The sequence below is a fragment of the Phacochoerus africanus genome, chromosome 3 (genome assembly GCF_016906955.1).
Source record: "Phacochoerus africanus isolate WHEZ1 chromosome 3, ROS_Pafr_v1, whole genome shotgun sequence".
NCBI lineage: Eukaryota > Metazoa > Chordata > Mammalia > Artiodactyla > Suidae > Phacochoerus > Phacochoerus africanus.
The window spans coordinates 50,429,741-50,442,229 of NC_062546.1; the positions used below are offsets into that span (position 1 = coordinate 50,429,741).

The 12,489-nt window shown below is 42.9% G+C and overlaps 1 protein-coding gene across 1 annotated transcript in view; it reads right to left on the minus strand.

Annotated features, from left to right (window-relative positions):
- Positions 1-12,489, minus strand: part of PSD3 (pleckstrin and Sec7 domain containing 3) — a 441,162-nt gene that overhangs the window by 24,288 nt on the left and 404,385 nt on the right. The window contains exons 13-14 of the mRNA XM_047771731.1: positions 12,191-12,348; positions 9,313-9,457 (exon numbers count right to left, since the gene is read on the minus strand). Coding sequence (XP_047627687.1) covers positions 9,313-9,457; positions 12,191-12,348 — 303 coding nt within the window. The remainder of the gene's footprint in view (positions 1-9,312; positions 9,458-12,190; positions 12,349-12,489) is intronic.

Genomic DNA, 12,489 nt, shown 5'->3' on the forward strand with positions numbered 1-12,489 from the left:
AGTGGGTTAATGATCCGGCGTTGCCATGAGCTGTGGTGTAGGTTGCAGATGAGGCTCGGATCCTGCATTGCTGTGGCTATGGTGTAGGCCAGCAGATACAGCTCTGATTCGACCCTTAGCCTGGGAACTTGGGCCTCGGGAGCAGCCTAAGAAATGGCAAAAAAAAAGAAAAAAAAAAAGAAATAATTTTCTGAAAGCTGATATTGTAAAAAAGGCAGAAACCTATGCTTTTCCCTCCCAAATAGTAGCAGTTCTGACTTCCTTCAACTGCAATTTTTTTTTTTTTGGTCATTTTATGGCTGCACCCATGGCATATGGAAGTTTCCAGGCTAGGGATCAAATTGGAACTACAGCTGCCGACCTAAACCAGAGCCAAAGCAATGCCAGATCCGAACTGGGTCTGCAACCTGCACTGCAGCTCACGGCAGTTCCACATCCTTAACCCACTGAGTGAGGTCAGGGATGGAACCTATGTCCTCATGGATACTAGTGGGGTTTGTTACCACTGAGCCCCCACAGGTAGTCCTTTCAACTACAAATTTCACTGAAGGATATTTAGTTGTTTTAGGATTTCTCTGGGCTGTGTGTTATACACGATGCCATATTCTTAACACGGGTCACCTAGTGAATATGGACAGAACTTTTCCCTTCACACAGGCACATCTCGTTTTCTTGCACTTTGCAGATAGATACTGTGCTTTTTACAAACTGAAGATTTGTGCAAACCCTGGGTTGAGCAAGTCTATCACTGCCATTTTTCTAACTTTGCTCACTTCTTGTCTCTGTGTCACACTTGGTCATTCCCAGAACATTTCAGACATGTTCATTATGATTCTGTTTGTTTCAGGGATCTGTGATTAGTGATCTTTGATGTTAGTACTATGACTCACTGGAGGCTCAGATGGTGGTTGGCATTTTTTAGCAGTGAATTATTTTTTAATAAAGGTAGGAACACTGGTTTTTAGACAAAATGCTATTGCACACTTAAAGTTGTGTAAACACAATTTTTGTTTGTTTGTTTTGTTTTTTAGGGCCATACCCACAGCATATGGAGGTTCCCAGGCAACAGGTCTAATCGGAGCTACAGCTGCCAGCCTACGCCACAGCCACAGCAACACCAGAGCTGAGCCACGTCTTCGACCTACACCACAGCTCACCACAGCAATGCCAGATCCTTAACCCACTGAGCAAGGCCAGGGATCCAACCTGAAATCTCATGGTTCCTAGTCAGATTCGTTTCTGCTGTGCCATGATGGGAATTCTAGCACAACTTTTATATGCACTGAGAAATGCAAAATTTTGTGTGACTTGCTCTACTGAGGTATTTACTTTATTGCAGTGGTTTGAAACAAAACCCACAATGCCTCCAAGGTCTGCCTATGATTATTAAGAGGTGAAACTTCTGTGTTTTAGAAAATGTACATCTTTAGGATGATGCTAAAATGTTTTCCAAAGTGTTTCCACTAGCTTACATTTCCACAGTAGGCTTGAAAGTTCCCAGTGTTCTACATTCTTGCTAAAATTTGTTATCACACTTGCAAATTTTTGCTAATTTCATGGGTTTGAAATGATTTGAATTTACATTTTCCTGATTACAAGTGAGGATGAACATTTTTTTTCATATGTTTACTGGGCTTCCTCTTCTGTGAACTGGCTGCTGAAATCCTGGACTCACTTTTCTACTGATCCAGATTTGTAAAGGACAGTTTATTTTAAAAAACAAATTCTTTTCTTTTTGATTAATAAAATAATTCAAAAAATCAAATAAGATTTTAGATAGCTTGGTAAAAGAATTTACAAAATTCTCTGTAGTTTTTGGACTCTGGCTGTGTGTAAATGTTTTTTTAGATATTTAATTCTTCCAAAAGCTTTAGATTTCTCAATCTTGAGTATTCAAAGGGCTCTTTCCCATTGAGTAAATTCCAACTTCTACTTATTTTAATGAGGAATAAATGCTAGAACATTATGCAACACATATTTTATTTCTCACTTTCCTACTAATGCCAAGGAGGGTTTTATTCATTGTTATTATAAACTATCATTTATAAACCTGACTATTTCTATAGCAGCACAAGGGGTTAGTAATTTTGCCATGCTTTTATGAAGAAACTAGTCAAATAAATGTTGAAATTCAGTGGGCACTGCTTTACTCCAACTTCACTGCTTTCATGAAGCAAGAAACAAGGAAATCATCTCAAAATAAAAGCATTTTAAAATCACAAAATCCAAGCCAGAGTTCTCCAGCCTCTTCTTCATATGTATCTATAGTATGTGTCTACACCACATGCTTATTACAAAATAATATGTGTGAATTTGATCTCCTTTACTGATTGCAAGCTCTTTGAAGTCAAAGAAAGGTCATTTTCCCTTCTTTCTACTCCTCCAGGGTCTGGCCGGTGCTGGGCAGGGCAGAGAGGGAGACACAATTTGGGCTTGCAGACTTTACTTGCCTAACACCAACTCACCTCTCAGCTCCCATGAGCTGGGAGCCAAAACCAAGTCGTAGCTCTTTTTATAAGGCCCATATGCCTAACACAGTACCTGATATATGGGTTCCCCCAGGAAACAGCAGCTGAATAAATGGATTACTTTTTTTAAAAAAGGGAAGATAAAGAGCAAGAGCTCAGACTGTTCCCTCATGCTGATCTAAGTAGACATGATTTAGAAGGTGATGGCATTTCTAGAAATCTGCTAGGCAATTAACAAGTTAAACTGCTGAACCCTGCAGCTTCATCAAACCCAAGCAGCTGGAATTTAGAATATAGACACCTGCCTCTGAGTCAGTCTCAGGGGGACCATTGCTGAAAGCACCATCAGAAAGTTTCTATTTCATCATCTCATGCTTAACGCAGTTTTAAAGATCGTAAGCAGTGTTTAATGAACTTTAGCATAATAACTTCAACATGACTCAACTGTTTTAGTACCTAGTGTATGTTGTTAAATACAGCCCTCTAATAAATGAATACAAACTCCCTCTATTCTGAACAGGTGTAGATAAAGCGTAGCATAAGGTCTGGCCAAGGAGACTTGTTGGCAAAGCGAGCCAGTTAAGGTTAAGCGACATCAAATGAACCATATGAGGAACAGACATCCCGAGTGGTTATGGGAATAGCTTGACAGTTTTCCAAAGTGGGGCATGTGCACCCCAGGCAAGGTGATCCACTGGAAAGAATTTTTAAAATCAGCATTGACATATAATTCACTACCACACAACGCACACAACCCATTTGATATGTATAATTCAAATTTTTTTTTTAAAATATATTCACAGGGTTGTGCAACCATCATTACAATTTAATTTTATGACATTGTAGTTCCCCTAAAGGAGACCCTCTGGGAAAGGAATCACATAGCAGGTCCCTTTGTGACTGGCTTCCCTTACTTAGCAAGGTTTTTACAGTTCATGCACAATGTCAGTGATTCACTCTTTTTGGCTGAATAACGTCCCATTGTGTGGATTTATCACACTTTACCCATTCATTTACCACCTCTGATGGCCACTTCCACCTCTGGCTGTTATGAGTAATGCTGCTGTGAACATTCGTGTGACTGTATGTTTTCCTTCTCTTGTTGTCAAGGTAGGAGTGAAATTGCCAGGTCACTTGTTAACTCCATGTTTAATCACTTGATAAACTACCATGCTATTTTCTAAAATAGCTGCCTCACTTTATATTCCTACCAGCAATGTCGAAGCGTCTGAATTTCTTCACAACTCACTAATATATTACCTATGTCACAGTTGCAGCAATGCTGGATCCTTAACCCACTGCACCAGGCCAGGATTGAACCTGCAACTCCGCAGTGACCTGAGCCACAGTGGAAACTCCAAAAAATACATACATTGAAGGATATTTGCTCAAATATCTAGTACTGATAAGGTGAATGATCAAAAAAATTAAGAGACCAGTCATCTGGTTACAAGATAACAAGAGTCTGCCTTAAGGGATGGGGGTTGGACATGAACAATGTTTGGGAAGTAGAAATGACAGGATTGAAAGGGTGACATTGAGAGGTGGGAGGGGCATGGTCCTGGCCAGTGAGGAACATATTCTAAGATGAACCTCATTCTCTGAAAGCCACTGCTCCTAATGTCTGTCTGTGGAGGAGGTTGTTGGGAGGCCATGTCCATGGCTAACCCCGGAGCTGGACCTGGTGATCGACTGGAGGCCCCTCACCTAGCTTTCTTCTGGGAACTCGGGTTCTACCTGCCTCCCCTATGCCAGGAGCTTCCCAAGGACACAGCCTTGAGGAGGTGAGTGAGGTGCTGCCGGGGCATGTGGACGGCCTCTATGTGAGCTCTGAGACCCTGGAGGCAGGTGCAGAGGTGGATGCATCTGAGGCCACCAAGACAAGCCTGGCGGGTGAGTCCCCTGCATCTCCCATCTGCCTCTGTCCTCGGTTTCTCATCTCCCAAGAGGGGCCAGCCTGTGAGCCAACAGGGCCCCCCTCAAGTGGGCCTGAGCGCTACTGCCTGCAGTCAAACCACAGGACCATACCAGGGTGGGAAGCAAACACAGAATGAAGGTCGATCTGTTTTCCATCCCTGTCAATCCCCTCAGTAGTTAGCATTTCATAACCAATCCACTGAGTCAAACTTTCACAGGAGAATGGCTGGGACTCAGAAGAAAACAGGACAAGACACCAGAGTAAATGACACCTTCATGATGCACAGTCTCCAGAGAAGCAGTGAAGGGAGGCAGGTTTTGTCACAGGGCAGCATTTCTGATCTGCACTGCGTGTGTCTCGGAAACATACATACTCCCCATCCCTGGTCCCGACCAGATCGATCTGGGGGGTGCTGAGAAACGTGCATTTGAAACAAGCCCTCAGATAATTCTTATGCACATTAATGTTCGAAAATGAGTCCTTAAGTGAAAGAGAAAGACAAATACTGTACATCACGTACATGTGGAATCTAAAATGTGGCACAAATGAAGCTGTCTACGAAATAGAAACAGACTCACAGACACAGGAACAGATGTGTGGCTGCCAAGGAGGAGCGCAGAGGGAGTGGGATGGACTGGGAGTTTGGGGTTAGTAGGTATAAACTATTCCATTTAGAATGGATGAGCAATGATGTTCTGCTGTACAGCACAGGGAACTCTATCCAGCTTTCTGGGATAAACCATGATGGAAAAGAATATAAGAAAGAATGTGTGTGTCTATATGTGTGTGTGTGTGTATATATACACACACACACATATATAACTGAGTCACTCTGCTGTACAACAGAAAAGGGCATAACACTATAAATCAACAATAATTTAAAAATATATATTTAGTGGAGTTCCTGTCATGGCGCAGTGGTTAACGAATCCGACTAGGAACCATGAGGTTGCGGGTTCGGTCCCTGCCCTTGCTCAGTGGGTTAACGATCCGGCGTTGCCGTGAACTGTGGTGTAGGTTGCAGACGCGGCTCGGATCCCGCGCTGCTGTGGCTCTGGCGTAGGCCGGTGGCTACAGCTCCGATTCAACCCCTAGCCTGGGAACCTCCATATGCCGTGGGAGCGGCCCATGAAATAGCAACAACAACAACAACAACAACAAAGACAAAAAAGACAAAAAATATATACATATATATTTAGTGCAAAGAAAGACAACGAGTCCTTTGAGGAGTAGAAAAGGAGGTCCAATGGATCCTAAAGATGGCTAACCATGAGATCCTAAGTCTGGAGTGCTACACCAGAAGGAGAAACAAAACTTGAACTTTATACTAATCTCTCCACCTGCAGGAGAGCAAGGAAAATGTGCTCTGGCAACAGGACTGTGAAAAACAAGGAGAGGAAGGCGACTCCTCCCACACAGCAGAGGCGCACAGAGAGAACTATGCTGCACTGACAATAATCAATTCTAATAACGGAGGCTAATATGGTTTGGAGAGAAGACAAGAATAAATTAAATGATGGGGTGATGAACAGTGTGTCTTTAAAAGCTCCAAACAATCTTCTAATTGAATGTTTAGTTCTTTCCTAACACTGTTTAACTTTTTTCCAGCAGGGTACTCACACTGTTATCGATGTATTTTGCAAACTGAAATTAATCCAAGTAGTCTGGCACTTAAGGGAGTGGCAGCCAGGCTGTGGGCATGAGGAGAAAGGAAAGACCTTGGGGCTAGAGAGCACGGGGTCTCTGTGGCTCCACAGGACCCTTGGCAATGCCTGGAGACACGATACCAGTGTCCAGTGGGTGGAGGCTGGGGATATTGCTAAACAGCCTACAGTCCACCACAATGAGCCACCTGGGCCCAGGGTCAGCAGTGCCAACATTGAGAATGCAGGGCTGACGGCTGAGGCCTCGCCTTCACGGCCCTGCAGACCCTGTGGGTGCATGCAGACCCTGTGGGTGCATCCAGGCACACGTTCCAGGGTCACTGAAGGAGCACCATGACTCCAGCAAAGACACCCTTAGGGCCTCTATCTGAAGTGGGTGGCCCCCAACGCCCAGGAGCAGGCCGTGTGCAAATCCCCTCCTTCTTTCCAACCCGCCTGCATCATAAATCTTGGTTCTACATATTACTTTCTTAATTGTCTTATTATTCTCAAAGGTAAAAACATCTTTTAATTTTTAGTAAACAAACATGATGACCTGGGCGAAAAACATCAAGCTAGTGATAGAATCTTAAAACATTCTAGACAAGCCTCTCATTTTCCAGATGGCTCACAAAGGCTTGTGACTTATTTGTGGGGGAGGAAATCATCATATTCTTTTATGAAGAAATTAAAATTCCTCAAAAGACTTGGTCATTGTACGTGACACAAGAGCACGCTTCTCTTTGGTTATTACTTTCTTATTTAAAATCTCGAACCCATCATTTTGATCACATCACATGCGCATTTTTCGCATCTGTGTTCAAAACGAGAAAAAAAAAGTCAAAAAATTTATGCATTCCTTTTTTAGTTCCAATGTAGGACATTTGTTTAAAATAAGAGATTCTGCCTTGATAAAGGTCTTGTGGTCAAAACACACAAACAGATGAATATTCACTGCCACAGACAAGTGACTTACCAATGTACAGTTCATATCTAAATAGGACAGATGCACATTTTTTAAAGGAGAAAATAAATAGAAATGTAGATTCCACAGTGAGGCAAGAACAAGAAAAAGCTCTAGGTTGTTCTATACTTTTTAATGTTCCTCTTTAAATTCAACTCACCTTTTCCCCTGAATCTTTTACAGGAGTAATGAATTGTGAGAAAGGCCATTCTATTGACAAATAATTGGAAAACTTCTAGTGAAATTAGTAGAATAAAACTCAACATTTGAAGGTTATTTTTTTTTTGGCCTCTAGTTATCCAATTGTTTTTCTCTCCTCTTACCTTAAGAAATGTAATTCCATTTATGTGAGGTGCCCCCCAAAAAGTGGGGAAGTGAATTTGCTTTAAGAGTTCATATTTGGGTTGGGGGGATGGAGAAGCTGCTGACGTGCTCTCTGGTATCCTTCCTTCTCTCCAAGAGCACTTAGAGCTAAAAGCCATCCTGCCTGGGAAGTGAGCGGCCTGCTCCTTTCTCTGACTGGCAGCTTTCTCAAGAGTTAGTCTACAAGTGACACACACAAGAATAGCAATGCTTACGCGGGGGGCTTCCAATTCACGTTACAATACGACTATACAGAAACTAAAGGATCTCCCCCAAGACCCTGTCTCCTCTCGTCTCTGCACGGGCCTGTCTTTGTGAACTTGGCAGGACTGGCACACAACCCCTCCGCCTTCCATTCCCTCAAGGATTGCCAACGCGGCCGCTCAGCTATCACTCCTGGATGCGCTCAACAAAGGACCCAAGGACCTCCTGCCACTTCACAGGAGATCTTATTTGTCTTCTTTGTACCTCACCTTTCTCTCCCTCTGTTGGCATGACATTCTCCCTGTGCTTTTCCTGATGAACTTAAAAATCATTGTTTCTCAAGTGTCTGGTCTGGTCTGCTTCTGGACACTCAGTGTGACTTTTGCAATGAGAAAGAGGAAAAGGATGCAGGGAAGGACCCTGGAAAGGGACAACAGCAGGGACACCAGGAGATGACGGAGTCCTAAAAGCCAGATCAGACACCACAGTCCCCAATGCCCAAGCCCAGGTGATGCTCCTAATTCTCCACTTCAAGGAACCACTAAGGACCATCAAGATCCTACACGCACTTCCACACTGCCACTTCCGTGCCTCTCTTCTTTAACTAACTTATTGTTCCTCTGTATTGCTGAAAGTGCCTTTCTATTTCTAGTAGTTTCCTCCTCCAATACTTTCTTCCTATTATAATGAGAAGATAATCTGATCACATTAATTCCCTGTTTTTAAACTATTGTCCCAAGGGTGCTGGGGAACCAGTGAAGCATCCAGAATCCTATACACGACAAACATGACCTTTCATCCTTTGGCCTCTGCTTATTTCCACAGAGGAAGGTTTCTCGCCTTTTCTCAACACTGCGCTCAAGTCACATTCAGTAGCTGATATGTGGTTCCTGCATGTCTTCTCTCCTCTGGCCTTTCTGTGGGGTCATTCTCTTCCCACACTGCAGCCATGAGCCTCCTACTAGCTGTCCCAAGTCCTCCTTCACCTCCAGGCACCCCCGCCTTCTTGCTCCCCCACAGTACCTGGGCTCATCCTTCCTATGTCTTCAAACTGTTCCAATTACTTGCTTGTATGTATTTGCCAGTCTGATCCCAGAAACCACCTGGGTTTCATCTGCCTATTTCCAGAGCCAAAAATAGTCTCTGAGGTACAACAGGCACACAATACATACTTTTAAATAAATGCATCACTGATAATCATGGTATCAGATGTGTAGAGGAGCCCCTTAATATCAAGACCTGGCTGATCAGAGCCAGAGGAACCTGTTCCTATTACTACACCAATAAGAAATTCACAAAGATATCAAGGTAACTTCCAAAATCCTCAACCAGTCAAGAGTGGCACTGCACACAGGTTTAAAATTGGTGAACGTGGCTTCTGTGCAATGTCCCTAGAACAGGGTTTTAAGTAGGAACTTAAATAAGACTGATCTTTGGGGTGATCAGTCCTGACAAAAGAAGAGCAGCTGATGTGACGACATCTGAACAGACCCAAGCATCCTTTCTGGGTTTACTGGGAAGACCACCAGGTCCAGGGTTGTGTCCTACCATCGCTGAGCCAACTGTGTTAGCTTCTTACATGAAGCACAAAACTCAGCACACTGCACTGTGCCCCGCTTACACAACACTGCCCTTCCAGGGCAAGGTCCCATCCCTGCCCCCAAATATGGAGTAGTTGTCACACACAAAGATTAAGAAGACTAGTTTACAAAGTGCTTTTTCCAGGGTCAAAGCAGGATCAAGATGACTTACCTGAGACAATTTTGTTGTGGTGGCGGGCAGAAGTGGGCGACTAAACTTCTTCTGAGACCCAATTGCTGCTGGAAATGGTGGTGCAGAAAACACAGCTGCAACACAATTAATTTTGTTTATCCACCCCTGCATTTCCTCTGGACTCCTATGAGAAACAGATATATTTACATTAGGATACTTCCATATCTAAGTGCTTTATATGTTCCCCATTTCTCATTACTGATCTAAAATGGCTTATACAATCACCTGTTCTTCTTGGTACAAATAACCCTGACAAGACCTCATTGGAGATTTACACTTTCAACAGCAAGTCACCACGGTAATGAAAGGCCCTGGAACCTATGATCGGAGTGTAAGCTGTGATTATCCCTCAAGGATACAGAAGGAAATAAAGCGAAATCACGTCACAGCAAATATTTATTAACCCCCCTACTTTCTATTTGATACGAGGCTAGGTCAAAAACTAATATAAAAATGAACTCATCTCTACCAATCATATAATTTGATTTTAAAATGCAACCATGGGATAAATTGATAGACGGACTGTAAAAGGGTGCACATACCCACTTTGGACAGTTTCTTAAAAAGTTAAATATAAATTTATCATACAATCCAGCAATTCTACTCCTAGGTACATTTCCAAGGGAAATAAAAACATACGGGCACTAAAAGATATGTATATGAAGGTTCATAGCAGGATTATTTATAAGACTCAACAAGGAGAAACACTGCAAATGTCCACCGTCAGTGTCCATCAAAAGTGAGTGAATAAACAAAACGTTGTGTATAGTGGAAAGCAGCAGCAGGAAAGGTGTGGGGCGCTGACACAGGCTACAACACAGACCCCAAAACTTCCTGCTGAGTGAAAGAAGCCAGACACAAAAGCCCACATATTCTACAACTGCAATTTTATAAAAAGTCCAGAAAAGGCAATACTACAGAGACAAAGATATTGGGCTGGGGTGAAAAACAGGCACAGGGGATCGGTCTGTGGGGTGACAGAAGCATTTTAACTGGATTAAAACATTGAATGGACACTTAAAACTGGTGAATTGTGCAAGTCTGTAAAGTATACCTCGATAGGACACTGAAAATCCACTTGAGAGGTTGTGGCAAGCCCCTGATGACAGTGTCATTTTAACTTAGATGTCATGTTCGCAGAGCTCAGCACCCAGCTCACTAGATTGCTGGGAACTATTAAATGAGCGGAGGAAAAGGTCCCAAACCAGGACAGATTAGTCACCACGTATATAATCAATAAAAAGATGGACAAATGTCAGCTAATCTAACAATTACTTCCTGTACCGATGGCTCAGAGCAACCACCCTGACCCAACACCGCACTAGGTGTCAGCTGCTCACCTTGCACTGCCTGCCCTGCTGACCCTGTGCCCCTCTGACCCCATGACCCCCTGACCCTCATGCCTCTCTGACCCTGGGCCTCTCTAATCTGCTAGTTCAACTGACTAATTTCTATACCAGTTCTATTTGGAGTAATTAGATCTCCTTAGTTATCACCTCTGGTATTTTAGACATTAAAAAAATAATGTTGGGGAATAGAATAATTTGAAGGACTTTTATGGTAATAGCTGTAATTGCACATCTGGCTGTGGTTCCCTTGTGGTGTTAAAATTCCCACACTAAAAAAATCCTTTGTAATTTGCATTTCCTTACTTCCTCCTCACCCGATGTTAGCAATTTTATACCTTTTTGCAAGCTCAGCATCCACAAATCACAAAAGTAAATACTCTTGTTCTCATTTCCTTTTCTCATCTTCCTTTGTTCTGTTCACTATCTTGATGTCAAATTTAATGCCAGGGCCGGATGGGGTCAACTGGTAGTGTTCTCAAGTCAAGCTTAGATATAAACAGCAATAATTAACTCTGCCTGCCACGGACACTGATGCTACATGTGCTGTTAAAATTCTTGTTCTAGAGGCTCAGTTTCAAAAATTCCAAGTTTCTTGTGTCATAAATCTAGAATTCTCCCTATGGAGCCTTCTATTTCTAATCTGAAGGCAGTCATGGACCCCTTATTAAACTGGCACTGCATCCCGTTTCCTTGCTGCCGTAATGATTTTATCTTTTCCTTCTACTTTAATCACAAAGCTCAGAAGGAGAGAGATGGGCGTTCCCGTTGTGCTCAGCCAAAATGAATCTGACTAGCATCCATGAGGATGCAGGTTCAATCCCTGGCTTTGTTCAGTGGGTTAAGGATCCAGTGTTGCCATGAGCTGTGGTGTAGGTTGCAGACATGACTCGGATCCCAAGTTGCTGTAGCTGTGATTTGTCTCCTAGCCTGGGAACCTCCATATGCTGCAGGGAAAGCCCTAAAAAAAAAAAAAGGGGGGGGGAGAGGAGAGAGCGAGAAAGTAAAATGAAAATCTACACTAATTAAACAGTTTCTATGTGCCAGGCACTGTGTGAGGCACTTCACATACTTGAACTTGTTTGTTTCTCACAAAACCCTGTGAAATAACATTATCAACCACACTAGTGACAGGCTGAGATTCAAAGTGGTTACATTACAGGCCAGGACAAAGTGCTGGGAAATGGTCATTGGAATCAGGTCTATTTTACTCACTGTGTGATGGAACTTGCATACTGAAATACCTTTGTACTTTATTCATGAGGATATTATGTCCTAGAGAGGCTAAGTGGCTGACAGAGCCACAGGGCTACTCTGCAGCAGATAAAACCTTGGAACCCAGAGTTTCTATTTCTTATTCTAGTTTCTTTGGCAGTTTTCTCTCTAATGGAATCAATTAAAGACTGACTCTGACTCAAAAAATTTCCCTGCAGATCTTGATTCTGTTTCTCAGTACAGAGTAGTACCAGGCAAACTAAAAAATCAAACCAAACCAAACTGATGAAACCTACTGGGCTTGGAAAAGCAAGACCCTCCAGTCAGCGGTCTTCAGTTTGAGCACATTGGGCTTCTTCTCATAGTCCGTGGCCTGGGAGGCCAGTGCATGGTGCACACTCACGGCGTTTTTCAGGTCCTCTTCCGACAGAGCCTTCTCGGGCTTGTATTCGTCCTGTAGATGGAGGTGGAGAAGACAAACATAAGTTCAGACTTCACCTTCTCTTCTGAAAACCTAAAACTCTAAGAAAAATTTTAGAAAAATCCATGAAGGTGCCTAAAAACATGAAATGAATGGTGACTAAAAACAACTCTT